We start from the raw sequence: 19,906 nt of genomic DNA on the forward strand, positions 1-19,906 counted from the left end.
TTTCTGAAAGAGGTTCTGCTTTGGAATTCTGTATGAATGAACAATATAATTAAAGAGTTCTTTAAAGCAACAGACTTATGCATAAAAATCTTAAGATAATTAATAGTTTTTACCCTTTCAAGTGTGATCTCTTCATATTCATAATCTGCATCAGTGCCATTAACCTAATGGGGGAGAAAGCAGCACAGAAATTTAGAATTTAGAAAGTGTGAAATACCAAGATAATTTCTGCATAACTTATTAGTGAAAACCTCTTAAATGTAACAGTAATCCAAATAAATCACTTTATTTTAATAATTTTAGGGAGATTTTCAAGGGTGTGAATACAACTGTAATTAATGAACTGACATTCATGGTATTATAACTTTCAAATATAAAAAGGGTATGTATATTCAGCTGTCAATATTACTGAAGTCTGATTCTTTTCTTTGCCTGATCCACACATTTAAACAACAGTCAATTCTTACTGATTTGAATTCTTCAACTTTTCTGAAAACCATCACCTCCTCATTCTCATTTCTATGGTCTTAGATCAACCCTTTGTTAATCTTCTCTAGGCTACTGCCAGTGTAATCTACCTATTATCTTAGATAGACTTTCTCCACTGCTCACATCATTCCAATGTTCACACAAACAAATCCTTTTAAAGTCCAAAACTGTCAGAAACTTATATAAGGCTCTACATCAACTAGCCAAATCTACTATTTAGCTTCTTTCCCAACATACAAATTTCATTTCTTCATAAGCCTTATGTATCATCAAATCTGAAAGACTTGTTCTTTCCTTGACAGATTCTGCCCTCTAAAATTCCTTTACAGATCCTCCATGTTCTGCAGAGCTTTCTTTTGTCACAGATTTCACTTACATATTTTATGTTCAAATTTGATTCAACATTCAAGTTCTTACTCATATATTAGAGACTAAATACCTTCTCTCATTCTTTTCAATTTAGTCCCTATTTCCTCCTGAAAGAAATCCAGGAGAAGGGTTACTGGTGAAAGGTAAATAGTCCTTGGAATCAAATTAACTTGGATTTAAAACGTACTTGAGCATTTCTGGTGATATGAGATTGGGCAAAATATTCAAACTCAAACAGAGGTTGTTATAAACTTCATTTCAACAGATGCCTCTTATTTTCTATCCTTTTGCAATATGCCTAAACCATCTTACCATCAACAAATGTTAACTATTTCCCTTTCCCCTTGAATCTAGGCAGACCCTGGATGAACTCTGATAAAAAGCACATGGCACAAATGATGTTGTGTGGATTCTGAAGCTACAGAATATGATGCCCTGTAGTGTTTGCCTTTATCTTAGAAGGTACTCTAAAGAACCCCAGCAGTTACAGTATAAAGAAGCTCCAACAGCTTATGAGAAGAGTCAAAAGCCTCTGCTGCTCTCCAAACCAGCAGCCAACACTAACTGTCACTGAGGCTCTTTTAGATCTTCTCTCTTTTCCCAGTCTCCAAGCCAACACCATATGAATAAAAGCCAACACCATATGAATAAAAAGAACCACCCAATTAACCCACAAAATCACATAAAATAATGAATTTTTGCATTTTAAGCCACTAAATTTGAGGGTGATTTGTTCTGCAGTGATAGAATAATAAAACAACAGCACAACGAAATGAAAGCCATTTTGCCAAACTGTAAAAACACAACCTTCATTGATATCAAATTCAGGGGTTTGGGAGTTTTCTTCTTTAGAGGATTTAAAACATATCACTACTACATAATTCTTATGGCTCAAATTTATTGAAACCCAACTGACACTTTGTTTTTTCCTCTTTCTCACCTAAAGAGACATTTCTAATTTTTGAGATAATATGTTATAAATGAATATAACCATGCATTTAGAGTTCATATGCATAGACTTCTATGCAACTAGAATTCAGGAAGGTCATACATATGCATATCCTGCTCACTTAACTGGAAGTCTTTTTTTAAATCAGTAAAAATAAACCCCTATTTGCAGCTATGCCGTTTTTCTTATTCTAATGGTTATTATTATCATCTTTATTTTTTTCTTGCTTAGAATTGGCTAAAAAGTATCAGTCTTTTTATTAGAGAAGTACTTTTAACATTACTGATTAACCCATTGCATTTTATGCTATTTCTTTTGTACATTTACTTTTTTTTTTTTTAAAGATCCATTTATTTATGCAAACAAGAGCTGGGGTACAGGCCAGAGATGTGGAGGGTGAGAGGATTCACCAGAGACAGAATGGGGAATAGGACAGGCAGATTGACCGAAGTACACTGCTGAGGGAAGCAGCAGGCGAGTCAGGAGAGGTCTGCTTCGCCATATGGTTTGCTCCCTGGCCTGCCGGGATCCAACTCGTGCTGCAGAGGCTGCAGATTGCTTCATAGTACAGTGCTTTACCCCTTGTGCCACCAGGGAGGCCCTACTTTTTCTTTTTTAAAGATTTACTTATTCATGCATACAAGAACCTGGGTATAGGCCAGATGTGCGGGAGGGTGAGAGGATTCATAAGAGACAGAGTGGGGAGCAGAACAGGCAGACTGACTGAAACACACTTCTGAGGGGAGCAGCAGGTGAGACAGGAGAGGTCTGCTTCACCATGTGGGATTATCGCCGGCTAGCAGGCAGGGATCAAACCCATACTACAGAGCCTGTGGACAGCCTCACAGCACTGTGCTCAACCACCTGCGCCACCAGGGGAGGCCCTTTACATTTACATTTATCAATTCTTTATTTGGATTTTCTTTAAGCTTCTTGAGTTGAATGCCCAATTTACTTACGCTTATTATTCTTTTCTGTTTTTATGAGATCTGGCTAGACCCAAATTGCTACACTGGGTTCTATTTTTATTCACTTGTTTATTTCTAAATAGTCCAAAATTTTACTCTGGAAAACATTTCTAAGTGAGTGCATTCATATGGTCTTCTTGGTGTTAATATGTAAAATTTTTGTACTGTGACTTTCTGCCTTCTGCTTTATGGAATCTGAGATTTTCACCATTAAACTTCTCAAAAGATAGATTTTAGTAAATAGGCTAGGCACTTAATTTAATGCTAAGTCGCAGTAGCTGGTGGGGTCTAGGAGCACAGAGTGATTTAAAAGAAGTTAAAAGCGAGAAGGCCACAAAGATCCCAAATGACTTTATTCCTAAACTCTCAATAACCTGAAATTGTCTGATAATTTCATTTATAGAAACAATTCTATAACATTAACACATTCGTCCTGGACTTCTAAATGCCAAGAATACATTACCAAAACCACAAATTACCCTATAAGCACCACACTCAAGTAAAAAATAAAACAACAGTGGTTGCAGTGTTTTCAAAAGCAATTATGGTTTCTAGCAAAACTACCAAAATGTTTGCTTTGCTTTTTTTTTAATGTCTCTACAAAGTGTGGCTTCCAAAAGGAAAAAAATGATTAATTAATAGATTTGTAACTCTCTATTTAAAAGGACAGGTGAGAGGTAAGCTGGGAACAAAGTTAGGGAAGAGAAAATTTTTAGACAAAATCAATGTATTACTTACAAAATATTTGGTATATTTTCCTCTTTAAAAATATGAAAAATAGACTGAGAATACTTCTCAGGAACTGTTACAGCCAGTATTTTCTAGGTTTCGAATTTAGTTCTATCAACAAAATGGGAATGTTTGGTGATAGCTAGAGCAAAAACTAGTAGATTTGGTATGGATTATGAAAAGCATTGCATCTTTTTTTAAGGAATGAGAAATAGGTAGTCCTTAACTTTTTGAGCATCAAGAAGGTTTAAAAAATCAACAACTATGGTTTACATGGAAAAAGGAAAAAAAAGAGAAAAGAAAAAGCAAAGAAGAGCAATTAAGAGTAAACTGCTAAAGAAGTTATGACAGTCATTTGGATAAAAGGCAAGAATTCAAAGAATTTTAACAATAGGTGATAAATCAAAATAAAAAAATAAAACAAAATAAACAAACAGTGAGGACAAACCCAACAAAGCCATAACTAAGAGCAACTAATATATAACAAAGATGACCAGGAAAAATAAAAATCAGGTTATGCAACGTATGTCAGTGGTAAATTGTATTACAATGATCTTTCTGGTTTTGACAACCATGTTGCTTTAATTAATGATTTAGAATATGTTTTATTATTTGTGAGGGAAAACTCCCATACTTTCTTTTATTTTAAATTTTAATTGGCTATTCTTGAGTACTTTCTATATCACCAGTGTCTAACAGAACTAACTTTCTGTTCTATAATCTGTCTTGTCCAATACAGGAGTTGTTATTATCCACATACAGTTACTGAATGCTTAGAATGTGATAAGTGTTAACAAGAGAAACAAAATTATAAATTTTAATCAATTTAAATTTAAATAGCAACATTTGGCTAGTGCCAACTCCATCCCACAAAAACAGTTTCTTCCCCCCCCCCCCCTCCTCCCACCTTTTCTTCTTTTCCTCCACTTCATCCCCACCCTAGATAAAGCATTCTCCCTTTTTGGAGGCTATGACTATTTCAAATTTATAGATTAATACAGGGAAAATGATGAGTTCTATATCCTCTTTCTACTCAGCAACAAGATCTGCTCTACTTACTCAAATATTTTTTATGTCATCAGTCAAGTTCTACTGTTTCCTTATACAAACTCTACATTTTCTGTTAAAGTGATTATTAGGTTATTTCATATTTTTGGTGATATAGCCAAAAGGCTAATTTTTCTAACTGGTTGTTGATAGTATATTGGAATAGCAAATATTGTTTAAATTTTAAGTACTGGGGCTCCCTGGTGGCCTAAGGGTTAAGTCTCAGTGCTACCACCACGATGACCTGAGTTTGATCCCTGGCCAGGGAGTTGGCCCACATGGTGCAGCAGACCATTCCTGTCTCGCCTGCTACTCCCCTTAGCAGTGTATTTCAGTAGATCTGCCTGTTCTGCTCCCCACTACTCTGTCTCTGGTGAATTCTCTCATCCCCTGCACCTCTGGCCTATACACCAGTTTGTCTAAGCAAAGATTCAAAAAATAAATAAAACGAAATAAAATAACTTTTAAGTACTGAAATTAAAAAAAATACAATTTGTTTTAATTATGGGTACATTTATGGCAGAAAACAAAGAAAAAATTTGTAACGCAGATATTCTCAGTCCCCTATTGACCCAAAGATTTGAATTTCTTAATCATCCCACATTAATATATCCAAACAGGGCATTTAAATCCTATTACATAACAGTGTAAGACATGTCCAAAGGAAGATAAATAGATGTATAATTTATTAATTCCCTGTTGTTTTGGTTCAATTCAGTATATCTGTCTAACTACAGAGTAACATAATGAAATTTAAGATTTTATCTATCAACATTCATATGAGTCATGGTTCATATTAATGCACAGTCTCAAGCAATTAAAAACCTCAAAGTCTATACCATCACAAGGTAAGAATCTAAAAATAAAAATGTACTGGGGAAGAAGAAAATGTTCTTCCTAATGAAAAATTAACATAGCTAAATATAAAGTATTAATCCGAAAAGAATTTACTTTTTTTTCTAAACAGTGACCTGCCATTTATGCTGATTTTAGACTACTGTAGTTATCAATTATACTACATATGAAAAAACTGAAGGTTTTAGTATATAAGAAAATGAACAAAGTCAAACTGAATGGATTTTTCAAACCTTCACTGTTCATTGTCTGTTTTAAGGAAAACAAAGACAGAAAAACAGATGGAAATTGTCTCAACAAATTGCTTAATTTCATCACATTACTGGAACTTCAGAATTCAGTCTTTTTTTTTTTTAATAGCTTTTTAAAAAAAGATTTTATTTATTTATACAAGAACTGGGGTATAGGTCAGAGGTGTGGGAGGGTGAGAGAATTCACCAGAGACAGAGTGGGGAGCAGAACAGGCACACGGACTGAAGACACTGCTGAGGGGAGCAGTGGGAGAAATATGAGAGGTCTGCCAAGCCATGTGGGTTTCTCCCTAGCTGGCTGGGAATCGAATCTGCACTGCAGAGGCTGGGGACAGCTTCACAGCGCAGTGCTCAATCCACAGGGGAGGCCCAGAATTTAGTCTTTAGACTGCTTTTCACATTTTTATTACTTAAGGAAAGAAAAGGAACACATGGAAAGAGAATCAACTCCAGTATCATTAAAATTATAATGATACTTAAAATTGAGTGTATGCTTAATAGTTAAAGACTGAAAGCTTTCTCTCAAGGAGAAAGCAGAAAACAAGAATGTTTGCTCTTCCCATTGTAATGTCTAATACAGGTTCCAGTCAGGGCATTTAGGCAAGAAAATTTTTTTAAAAAGATAGGCTGACTGGAAAGAAGGAAATAAAATTATCTCTGCAGATGACATGATCTGTTGTAGAAAAGCCAAAGGAATCTTCACGAAATAAAACTATTAGATCTAATAAACTGTCCAGTAAGTTTAAAGGATAGAAGATCAATACCTAAAAATCAACTGCATCCCCGCACATTAGTTAATTTAAAAAAATCCATAAAACTAAGGAAATAATTCCATTTATAACAGCATTAAAAGAATAAAATAATTAGGAATAAACTTAATAGAAGTACAAGGCTTGTATGTATACTGAAAATTACAAAACATTATTTAATAAAATTAACGATGTAACCAAAAAGAAAGATATCCTGTGTTCCTGTACTGGAAGACATTAAGCTGGTAACACTTCCCAAATTTACCTAGAGATTCAATCTAATCCCTATCAAAATCCCAGCTGCCTTTTGGTTGAATGCAGAAATTGACAAGCCAATACTAAAATTCATGTGGAAATGCAAAAAATCCAGAATAGCCAAATTGAACTTCAAAATTTGGAGGACTTAAACCTTCTGATTTCACCTATTATTACAAAGTTAGATAATCAATACTACATGGCAGTGGCATAAGGATACATATGTAGATTAATGAAAGAATTTAAGATACAGAAAGCCATATATTTATAATTGATTGATTTTCTATAAGTGTGCCAAAATCATTCAATGTAGAAAGAATAGTCTTTTCAACAAATGGATATCCACATGAAAAAGAATGGAGTCAACCCTTACCTCATACAATAAACAAAATTAACTCAGAACAGATAAAGACATAAATGTAAAAGAGAAAAATAAAATGCTCAAGAAAAAAACGTAAGTCTAAGTCCTTGTGATCTTGGATTAGGCAATAGTTTCTTAGATCGGATAGCAAAACCATAGTGGCAAAGAAAAAATATATAAATCAGATTGTTATCTTTCAAGAAAATAAAAAATGATCCCTAGAATGGAAGAACATTTTTGCAAATTATGCCATAAAGGACTTGTACTCTGAATAAAGAACTTTTATAAACAACCAACAAAAGAAAGATAATCCAATTAAAAATGAGTAAGAATCTAACAGACCTTTCCCCAAAGACAATATACAAGTGGCCAACAAACACAAGAAAAGATTCTCAACATTAGTCACTAAGTAAATGCAAATCAAAGCTACAATAAGATGTCACCTCATGCCCACTAGGATGACTACAGTAAAAAAGACCAAAAAATTGTTAAGGAGAAATAACAAGATTGGTGAGGACATGGAGAAATTGGAAACTTCACACAAAGCTGATAGGGATACAAAATGGTACAACCGCTGTGAAAGTTACATGGCTCCTCAAAACCCTAAACATTAAGAATTACCATATGAACCAATAAGTCTACCAGTAAGTATATATAGAAAGGAACTAAAATCAGGGACTCAAATATGTACTAGAACAACTACAGTTCAGTGACATTACATCATAAGTGCAATGTATGAGAGCAAATAATGCTGTGACCTCTGTATATGCAATCAAAAACTGAAAAGGAAAAGCAGATTAAAATGTGAGGAGGAAGTTGAACTTACATAAGTGGGTGTTTCCAAACTATCTGTGTTGACCAGTACTGGAGGAGGATTTGCCTTAAAGAAAGAATTGTAAATGTGTTAGTATACTAGGAAAATCAACACATATGTATTAATGTTCACAAATGTTAGAAGCATAGGAAAGATGGGTTATTTCCAATTATAGTTTTATATAAGATTTTTATATGTTAATGTATCATTTCCAACACAAAATAGAGAAAAATTAGGTATAAGCAGATAGATTTGCTTTTGAGAAATAAACTTGTTATACCTGCTAAAACAGACAAACTTTTCTTAACATTTGCAAAGAAGTTCACCAGTCTTCTCAAAATACCTACAAACATTCTTCAGTAAAACAGCTCCTCCTGATTAGCTTAGAAATTAGCTTTCATTTCCTGAAGATCCCATAAAATTCCAGTCATTTTATTAACCAGAAAACAAACAAACAAACAAACAAACAACTCCTTCACAATGAATTGTGTTTGAACAACACAGTTTCATGCATTTTGGCTACAAAAGTAAAAAGGAGTGGGTAATACTTTATTACATATAAACAGGACATTAACTGTGTTATGTGAAGTTCTACTTTGTAATAGTTTACGTTTGAGTGATTTAGTAAAAACCAGACCTAACAGGTAAAATACTATCATTATTTAAGGAAAGCTAGTAACTCTTCAAGTTTGAGATTTTATGAATATTAGAAATTAATCATTTCCCAATAACCTATTGAGATTCCTCAAATCGGTATTTGATATTCTGCTTCATTAAGAAAACTAATGGTACAACTTCACCAAATTTCACTTAAGTAATTACAGAGAAAAGCAAGAAAGAACAAGTCTATTTAAAGTTATAAGTTACAGTCTTCAAAAATCACAGCAAGAAAGCCATTGGGGGGGCCTCCCCAGTGGCGCAGTGGTTGAGCACTGGGTTGCGAAAATGCCCGCAGCCTCTGCAGCGCTGGTTAGATCCCCGGCTGATCCCCGGCTGCTCCCCGGCCACCGGAGGGGGGTCCCACATGGCGCGCAGACCTCTCCTGCTGCACGCTGCTCCCCTCAGCAGTGTACTTCAGTCCTTCTGCCTGCTCTGCTCCCTGCTCTGGCTCTGGTGATTTCTCTCACCCTCCCGTGCTTCTGACTGTACCCAGTGCATGTATAAATAAATAAATAAATCTAAGAAAAGAAAAGAAAAGAAAAGAAAAGAAAAGAAAAGAAAAGAAAAGAAAAGAAAAGAAAAGAAAAGAAAAGAAAAGAAAAGAAAAGAAAAGAAAAGAAAAGAAAAGAGAAAAGAAAAGAAAAGAAAAGAGAAGAAAGCCATTGGGTTCTCTCTGTTCACCTATTACCACATAGAGCGGAAAATGATGCTTTTTGTCAAAGTCTAATTTATACTAAATAATTATTACAATTCTAGCTACCTAACAGCACCAACTTATCATCATTGTGTAGAAGTTACCTCTGATCAGTCTTATAAAAATTCCAATATTTAGATAAATACAAAGTGATATAAAAAAGGCTAAATTTACTTCAAAATAAAACAGAGAAGATACAAAGTAGGAGAGGTTATAGATTAAGCATGTACATGAGTTGATGATTAGTGTAGATGGGTAATGTATGTACATGGGAGTTCATTGTGTTAGTCCCTCCACATTTGAGTATTTTTGAAATTTTTCATAATATATTGCCAAGCATAAAAGTATTGAGTCAAGTGCTCATTTTGTAAGAGGTTAATAACTAAGGCAGTGATAAAATACTGTAGATAAGATATTAAAACTTACACCGTACAATAATTTTAATTTTAAAGTTCAATTCAGAAGTATATGCTAACTAGTAAAAATAATTATTATTTTTGACTTAAAGAACATGATTGGACAGCAATATATGTACAATAAATGTATTTGTAGCTATATTTTAAAATCAACATAAGTGAATGATCATACTTGAAGGGAAATCATGGGACTAAAAGGCTTCAAGTTTGATAAGAACCAGGAACATTCACAGTGAAGATTAAAAAAGAATTTCAATCAAAAACTAATGTTGGGATTAGAAAATCTAACAAATCTGAAAAAACATATCATAAAAGACAGTTGAAATAAGAGACTACATAAATGAAGCTTGAGAGGCATGATTTGATTGACTCAAAATTAGCCACTTAAAATAAGATGAAAATATTTAAGACTGTTAGCACTGGCGAATTAAAACATTTACCTTAGAATAAAGTACACATTGCCTACTAGCCTGATATTTTCTAAATTCTTTAACTAAAGAATACAGAAATGATATCTAACAAAAGTAGTACCCCACAATTCTCCACTTTAGAAAAGGTAGGAATGCAGGGCCTCCCCGGTGGCGCAGCAGTTGAGCGCTGGATTGCGAAGCTGCCCACGGCCTCCGCGACGCCGGTTCGATCCCCGGCTGCTCCCCGGCCACCAGAGGAGGGTCCCACATGGCGCGCAGACCTCGCTGCTCCCCTCATCAGTGTACTTCGGTCCTTCTGCCTGCTCTGCTCCCCGCTCTGGCTCTGGTGAATTCTCTCACCCTCCCACGCTTCTGACTGTACCCAGTGCTTGTATAAATAAATAAATAAAAATAAATCTAAAAAAAAAAAAAAGGTAGGAATGCAAATGAATGAGGTAGCACAATTTGAATGGGCTTGGATGGTATGATATACAACTCTTAGCAACACAATATACTAGCACCAAAGCTAAAGGACTGGAAGGCAGAGATGCCTAAAAATTTGGCCACAGAATATACTTTCAGATAGCTAAACAGTGGCAAACTGGCTAGTTTAAGGCTGTGGGATCACGGGACAGTGGGTAGCAGAAAAGGGAAGACAAATTACTCAGATTTGCTTAGGGGGAAATCAAACAAGATGACTTGAGAAGAATCTCTGTAAAAATTATTAATTTTTAAGTAAAAGTAATTTCAAATGGGAAAAAAAAAACCCACAAAACACCCTCTTTCCTGCACTTTGCTTCAAGTAACTTACCTTAAAACCTGGTTCTAAGTCTTCTACCTTATTCTACCAATCAGTAACATTTAATTGTAACTAAACCGCAAGTGTTACTGAAACTCATTTTTCTATTTCCGTAAAGAGACAGCAAAGCTTGAGTTTACCCAAGAGGACTGCTTGAGATCCAGCGAAGTAATGTAAAGGAAAATACGTTGTAAAGCATGGAAACAAGTGCTAATTTATTATTATTTACTAATAGCATATAGCTGACCCTGAACAACATGGATCTGAACTCTGTGGATCCATTCACACTTGAATTTTTTTTTTTTCCTATCCTTGGTCACCCTCATGGACTCAACCATAAATTACAGGCAGATTTTCAATTGCATGGGAGGTCTGCACCTATATAGCCCCTGTGTTTTTAAAGGTCAACTGCATACCATTGCATATATTTCAATTTGTACAATAATAATGTCTTACAATTCCCTTAAGAGGAAGGGCAGAGGTGGGGAGGTTAATAAAGAGGCAGGAATATTTCAAAAATAGGAAAAAGACATGCTAAATAATCTGATCCAAATATCAAAATCATGCCTTAAGAAACACAGTTTTGCTCATTTAGTCTTTTAAATATTATATTTCACAAATAAAGGGTCTCATAGATATGAAATGCTGCTAAAACATATATAACATACTCACACAACTTTAGAGGACAGTATTACATTTAAAAATTATGTTAAAATAATCCTAAAATGCAGTTATTTAAAAAACAGACCAAAAACTAGAAATTTATGCTTTTACGCTGTACACTGTATTTCCCCTTCTTAACATTTATCAAAATTTCATTATGTTTTTTAATGTCTTTCTGCCCTACTAAATAATAAACAAGTGTTATTCAAATGCAGAACTCACAAACCCCAGAGAATACATCTTGTATTCTAATTTGAGACACACTACACTGCATTAAAAGTTAAATGCTACAGCTTAAATGATCACTGTTAAAGTGTTTACAAAAATAAACAGGGTGGATTCTGAGAAGGTGGCAGAAACAGAAAAAGTCAAAATAATACTGAAAAGAACAAAGCTACGGGACTCACACGTCTTCATTTCAAAACTTACTACAAAGTTGTTGTAATCAAAACAATTTGGTATTTATATAAAGACAGATATACAGACCAATGACTAGAACACAGAGTTCAGAAATAAGCCCTAACATATATGGCTAAATTATTTTCAACAAGGGTGCCAAGACATTGAATGGGGAGAAGACAATCTTTTCAATAAATGGTACCAGAAAGTTGGACATCCACATGCAAAAGAATGAAGCTGGATTTTTACCTAACACAATATATAAAAATTAACTTAAAAATGAACCTATAATCTAAATAAAAGACCTAAAACAGAAACTCTTTGAAGTAAATGGAGAAGAAGCTTTATAGCACAATTTGTCAAGGATTCAATGTAAATACAGTCAAATAAAAATATAGACAAATAAAAATATATAATATAGACAATTTGGACTTCCTGAAGATTGAACATTTTATGTAACAGAAGACACAGAGAGTGAAAAGGCAACACAAAGAATGAGAGAAAATATTTGTAAATCATAGATTTCTAAGGGATTAATATTCAGGATATATATAAATCCCAAGAACAGAAAATTAACCTGTCAAAAATGTGTAAAAGACTTCAATAAATATTTCTCCACAGAAGATACACAAATGGTCAATAAGCACATGAAAAGATGCTCAACATGACTAAGGGAAATACAACTCAAAACTACAATGAGATAGCACCTCACATCTATTAGGATGGCTACTACCACAAAAACAGAATATAGATTTTCCTTGACCTACAATGTGGCTATGTCCTAACAAACCTATCTTATCTTGAAAATATAATAAGTCAAAAATGGTGGCAACAGAGTACACTGTAGTCTACCAGTAGTTTACTCTCATGATTGCATGACTGACTGGGAGCTGTGTCTTGTGGACACTGCCCAGTATAAGGAGAGGATTGTTCTGTATATCACTAACCCAAATTCAAAGTTGAAGTACAATTTCCATTAAATGTGGATTGCTTTTGCACTACTGTAAAGTTAAAAAATTTGAAGTTGAACCATCATAAGTCAGAGACTGTATAACAAGTGTTGGCAAGAAAGTGAAGAAACTGGAACCACTATACACTGTTGGTAGGAATATACAAATCATAGCTGCTATGGAAAAACAGTATGGTAATTCTCCACAAAATTAAAAATAAAATTACCAATTCAAAATAAAAATACCAATTCCATTTTTGGGTATATACTCAAAAGAACTGAAAGCAGGGTCTTGAAGAGATACTTACACCTTCGTGTTTATAGTAGCATTACTCACAACAGCTAAAACAGAGGTGACCCAAGTATTGACAGATAAATAGATAAATAAAATGGGGACTATACATAAAATGGGATATTATTTAGCCTTCCAAAGAAAAGAACTTCTGATGCCACATATACTATAACACAGATTAACCTTGAGGACATTATGCTAAATGAAACAGCCATAAAAGGACAAAGACTATGATTTCACTTATATGAGGTATTTGAAATCATAAAAAGAGAGAAAACAGAACAGTGGGTGCCAGGGCCTGGGGAAAAGAGAGGAATGGGGAGTTGTTACTTAATGGGTAAAGTTTTAGTTCAAGATGAATTCTGTACTTAATACCACTGAACTACAAACTTAAAAAGGGCTATGGTGGTAAATTTTATATTACATGTATTCTATAAAATGGGAAAAATTGACCTCGATCTAATTATGAAATGCATTAAACACAAATTGAGGAATATTCTACAAAGTAAAAAGCCTGTTCTCTTATAAAATCCTACAGTCACAAAAGAGAGACTGTGGATCTACTCCAGATTAAAGGAGATTAAGTGCCATGAAAACTAACTGCTAGGCACTGTATTATGCTGGCCAATGAGCCAAGTTTCTATTTTTCCTATGAAGAACATTATTGGGAAAACAAAAATATAATTAAGGTTAGCAGATTAGGTAACAGTATTATATTAGTGATTTTCTGATTTAGCTCAACATATTAACAAAAATTTTTGTTTTAGGAAAAAATGTTTAGTATCATAAAATAATAGCATTTAAAGGTAAAAGGGTATGAGTAAAACTTCCTTTTAAATAGTTCATAAAAATAATGCACACAATTAGATAGGAATAGAAATGATAAAGCAGATATGGTAATAAAACAGTAACATCTGGGTAAAAACATATCAAATTTCTTTGTACATTTCTGCAACCTTAAGTCTTAAATGAATTGAAAACAAAAAACAGGAAAAACCAACAAAAACACAAACAGAATAAGAGCACTATGATTAGATGTTAATGTTTGGCTCATGAATATAACCCCAAGTATGCTAATCTATTTAGATACGAGTAAAAATGAAAATATATCAAGTTATACTATAGATCATATTAATGATCAAATTATTTAAGACCCAACACTCAAATGTTTTGTGAAATTCTTAAGAGTCCAGAGCAATATGGTGCTCTGCAGTGGATATACCTTTAATAAAACTGTAATGTGGGAGTTACTTGTTAACTTATTTTTGGCACAAACAGCAGGCTCTTGGAGGAGAGGGTAAATGTTATAGTCATCTTAGCATTTACATGATTAGAACAAAAACAAAACAATAAATGAAAAACAATTTTCCAAATCACAGATATGAATATGAACAAAGACTTTCACACACTGAAAAAATTAACTGCAAAGCATTATCAATAATACATTATTTATTGTACATAGTTCCTCATAACTAGTAGAAATAGAGGTCAAAGCATCTAGTTTAAAGGAGAGTGTTTACTCTGGAGTAGCTATAAGCCTGCACATGTAATAGGTCGATATCGTAGAGATTATATAATTATACCTCCAGTAGAAAGAACTAGCATTTGTTATACACCTAACATGCACTCATTCTATATGGAGAAATGAGGTTTTGGGAAGCTCAGCAATTTTCCACACTGTCACACAGTCAGAAAGGGGTAAGGCCTTGAAGTAGTAGTCAGGTCTCACTATAAAGTTTATCCTCTTTCTCTAACTTGAAACTGCCATTCAGTGTATCTTTTCGTGTACCACTCTGCATAATAAGCACGATAATCCCATGATAATTAGTAAGCTCCCATAAAATTAAATGACATGATGAACATAAAAGTATTCTGAGAAGTATAAAATCTCTATAACAAAAGATAAAATAAAAAGAAAACCCATCAACTACCTACTTATCTATCTGGTTTGCCTGATCCACAAACTCATTTTGAATAGTCAGGGAGCTATTATCTCCTGATCTGTACAAAATCAGAGAGGTTAAGTAACTTGAGTCACAGTGATAGGTCTGAATAGGTCTTAGGTCTTTTGCTTTCATTTCTATTACATCCTGATGCATCTAAAATACAAAGCAACAGATCTTTAAGAAGAAATATGTCTACTTAAAATGTTTACACTAGATAATATACTGAGTACAGGTTTCAATATTTACTGGGGACCAATGTTTTAATTGGTTATATGAATTTTATAATGTACATTATACTTGATTAATTAAAAACACTTATTCTGGAAAATGAGACACAGCCATTGGCTCTTCACATAACACAATATAAGCTACTGGTTTTTTTTTTTTTTTTAAGATTGATTTATTTATGCACACAAGAACTGGGGTATAAGCCAGAGGTGTGGGAGATGAAAGGATTCACCAGAGACAGAGTGGGAGACAAAACAGGTAGACTGACTGAAATACACTGCTGAGGGGAGCAGCGGGTGAGACAGGAGAGGTCTGCTGTGCCATGTGGGTATATCTCCCTGGCTGGCCAGGGATTGAACTTATGCTGCAGTGGCTGTGGATAGCTTGATAATGCTTGTCTTAACCCCTTTCGCCAGGGAGGCCCTAAGCTACTATTCTCCATGTACTTTTGTAATGTACTAAAACCTAAAATCAGTCTAGCTAAAATAAGTTTTTCTCTGTGTACGTATCTTGTTTGTTTTTCTAACTAGTTCCTTGGTTTACTTTCTCAAAGAAATATGAAATAACAGTGATAATGAGTAGCCTAGATCACATATGTACATAAATATACATTATTATTTTTCAGTCACTGTGAAACATCTCAAACTAATACTATTATCATTTTCACTGTGGTTATGTAAACTGCTCAGGGTTACACAATATGTGGTAGGATTGCAGTTCCAAATTACATCAATCTGATTCTAAGACCTTTATTTATAACTACAAGGCTATGCAATATCTCAACAATTTCCAAGTATAGTATGTTGCTAAATTAGGAACACCTGAGTAAATAAATCAGAGAACCTTGAACAGAAGTTTTCCTATGACTATATATGAACAGAATCTACTACAAAATAACAGAAGTTTAGAAAATTATTTTAACGCCAAAAGATGAAGAATAAAATACTTTCTATAGTAAAATACAACTATATTCTAGATACTTGGAAAGATGTTACACTATCACAGTGTTAACATCATTTTAGTTTGCTTAATTAGAATAATATTTATTTATACAATTTATTATCTGCAAGATAGAGAAAACAGCCATCTGGATTTAACTATTTAATTCACACAGTTTCACAATGAATGAACTTTTAATGATTTTCCTAAAGAGTCAAAGATTATATAGGAGTAGTAAAACAACAATATAAACTGAAGTCTTAGCATTTCCCCTTATCCTATTTTTTATTGCTATTCTTATTGATTTTTATTTTTTAGGGGGGGAGAGCTGCAGTGAAATGTGAATAATCAAATATACATCCCTCCCTCCCATGGGAATTATTTTGAAACTGTTTAGATAGCAAGCATTATTTTTACCTAGATGTTATGCTATAGATCACTAATAGCAAAAGTATGCCAAGTACACATAAAGTAATTAAATGAAACTGAGATCTTTTACACCAAAGATCATTATCATACTTAACAATGCCACCATTGATGACTCTGTTGGTAAAGCAGTTAATGTCTCAATAAGCCAACCTTGGAACCACAAAAGTTCTGAAAGCTAAAAATATTCAGATATTTTGACATTTAGTTATCATTTCATTTCATTTTTTGACTGTTACATGCTAATTTCTTAAAAAATAATTTAGGATATTTTTAGATTTACATGAAAGTTGTAAAGATAGCACAGAGTTCCCATATGTTTTATATACATCTGTGATTAGTTTTAACTAATAAATGTGAAATAGGTTATCTAAGCAAATGACAGAAAGATGCATATTTCCAAAGAAAATAAGGAAACAAAATGCAATATAAGATGATATACCCAATACATGATCAAAAGGGCAATAATTTTTATTATATTTAGAAAATAAAATGTCCTAAAACAAAAGCATTGAAAAACCATTTTAGACTTACAAGTACAAAATATATAACAAATCTAGAGAGGCTGAATATTATGAAGATTAGAATGTTTTTCTATTTCATAAACAACCTAATAAAATGCAAATATTAAATCTATTTTGTATTTACTCCGAAATATGTAATTCTCCCCAAATACCAACTGATGTCCAAGGTGAATTACCAAATCTAACAAAGAAATTGTTAAAACAGCTTTAAAAGGATACAAATGAAACATTAAAAGCAAATGAAATTTTTATAAAGAAAAAAAAGAAACAAAAACCTGTGGTATGGTGGGTAGGATGACAGTATTCTCAGCAGGGACTGGCAGGACAGGGATCACAGGGACAGTGGGAGAAGAGGGAGGTACAGCTTCTGTTGTCTAAAAATCATCAACGACAAAAAATCAGGAAAAATACCAAAATAAAAAGGAAACACACAACAGAAAGTTTTATCATAAAAACAAATTATAGTTTTCAGAGATAATTGAGTAGGTAAAATATTATTTCAATTTAAATGACAAAAATGCTCTGCAGAAATTTATTTTAGAAATAAAACTATACCACCAACACTAATTTTAAGAACTATAGTTAAGATGAGCTCTGTAGTTAAAAAAGGTGACATCCTTAGATGTTTAAATGAAAATAATAAAAGATAATGACTTATAACATTCCTTCTCTAGGAGACAAAATACTTGCTTCCCAGACTACAAAATATTTTTCTAGCATTCAGAATATATTTTATTGCTTTCCTTCCTGCATTCCAAGAATCAAAGTAATTTTAGGTACCTATTAGATAGGCAATTGGAACTTAGAAATCCACAAATAAAAGATCAAAGGACTTAAACATTGAATCTATATCATTTGAAATAATTTGTGCTATTAGCTTCTAATATGACAAAGTGTAATAACCTGCTTGTAAAGTCATTAATTCCACTAACATTCACTGAGCATTAATTATGTGCCAGACATTTTCTGGAAAACAGAAAAAAGAAGTGGTAATTCTAGTGACATACTTTAAGAAGTTTCGATATTTTTAATCAATTACTCTGAAATGAATCACTTATTTTTAAAAAAAAAAGAGTAACTGGAATACAGAAAAGGGATTTTGTAATAAGACCCAACCCCTAAAAGCTATATTAATTCATAAATATTACTATGTGAATGATATATCCTACATGTATAAGAAACACAAAAATTAAATGGATAAGAGGACATTGCACATAAAAGGTTTAAATCAAAACAGGGGAAACAAATCACTAAACTTGAAAGCATGCTTTTCCTCACTGATAAAGAAATACAAAATAAAATTACAGTGATAACCATTTGTGTTATCAAATGAGTCAATCAAGATTAATAAAAAACGTATGGAGACTCCTCACAATTATGCTGGGAAAACTGGGTATCTACATACAAAAGAAAGAAATTAAATCATGATCTCACATCAAAGACAATGCTAACTTGAAATTAATCAACAACATAAATATATAAGTGCTAAAACCATAAAGCTCTTAGAACGAAATAGGGATGTAAATCTCCATGACCTTGGATTTGGCAATGGATTCTTAACTATGACATCAAAAGCATTAAGTGCCAAAAAATAAATAAATAAACTTGATTTCTATAAGAATTAGAACCTCTTGTTCACCAAGGGGCATTACCAAGAAAGCAAAAAAGACAACCTACAGAATGGAAGAAAATCTTTGCAAATCATGCAGCTGATGAGGGTTTAATATTACATAATACATAAAGAACCCTGACAACTCAACAACTAAATACAGACAAAATAGGCATAAGTTTGTAACAATATAGATGAAATGTGAGGTGATTATGCTAAGTGAAATATGTCAGAAAGTGAAGACAATTATTGGATAGTTTTACTCACTTGTGGACTACAACCAACCAAAGGAAACAAACACAAAACACAAAAATTTTAACTCTTAGACTCTTGTGAAGAATATGGAGGTGCCAGAGGGAAGGTAGGGGTTAGAGGAGATTATGGGACAGAATAGTGCATAGAAGCTTTGGTAGTGGGTGAATAAAGCATTTGCACATGTTGAAGTATGAAGTAATTCTGAAATTATGTAGGCATGTAAACAAATGGTAAATCAATAAAAATCTATTTTATAAAATAAGCATGGAAACTTGAATAGACATTTTTCCAAAGAAGATATACAAATGGCCAATGAAAAGCTATTCAACATCATTATTCATTAGGGAAATACAAATAAAGTTATAATGATGTAGCATCTCATACCTAATAAAAGGCTGTTATAAACAGTGAAAAAAAAATAAAAAAGGAGGGCCCTACTGGTGGCACAAGGGGTTGCGTTGCAGCACTATGAAGCTATCTGCAGCCACTGAAGCATGGCACAAGTTTGATCCCTGGCAGGACAGGGAGCTGCCCCAACATGGCACAGCGCACCTCTCCTGTCTTGCCCGCTGCTCCCCTCAGCAGTGTATTTCAGTCAATGTGCCTGTTCTGTTACTCACTCTGTCTCCGGTAAATGCTTTCACCCCACCCCACCCCCAAGGCCTCTGGCCTGTACCCCAGCTCTTATATGCATAAAAAAAATAAATCCCTAAAAACATAAATGAAAAGGGAAAACAAATCCAGAAAGCAGCAAAGTTGGTGAGAATGTACAGAAAATGGAACGCTCAAATAATGCTGGTGGGAATGAAATCGGTATGTCTTAGAAAAGAGCTGGGGCCTTTTGGCAGCTGTCTTAGAGAC

General features: G+C 33.4%; 1 protein-coding gene across 18 annotated transcripts in view; it reads right to left on the reverse strand.

Moving 5' to 3' along the window:
- DLG1 (discs large MAGUK scaffold protein 1) overlaps positions 1 to 19,906 on the reverse strand; it is a gene marked incomplete at both ends in the record, with an annotated part of 194,164 nt that overhangs the window by 83,379 nt on the left and 90,879 nt on the right. For 8 of the 18 annotated variants that reach the window (XM_084232274.1, XM_084232271.1, XM_084232270.1 and 5 more), the window contains 2 exons: positions 114 to 164; positions 7,849 to 7,902. In XM_084232274.1, the coding sequence (XP_084088400.1) occupies positions 114 to 164; positions 7,849 to 7,902 (105 nt within the window). Of the gene's footprint in view, positions 1 to 113; positions 165 to 7,848; positions 7,903 to 17,456; positions 17,556 to 19,906 lie in introns of all 18 variants that reach the window. The other 10 variants (XM_084232265.1, XM_084232264.1, XM_084232267.1 and 7 more) reach the window with 2 other exon arrangements.

The sequence above is a fragment of the Talpa europaea genome (assembly GCF_964194135.1).
Source record: "Talpa europaea genome assembly, chromosome: 4".
Classification (NCBI taxonomy): Eukaryota; Metazoa; Chordata; class Mammalia; order Eulipotyphla; family Talpidae; genus Talpa; species Talpa europaea.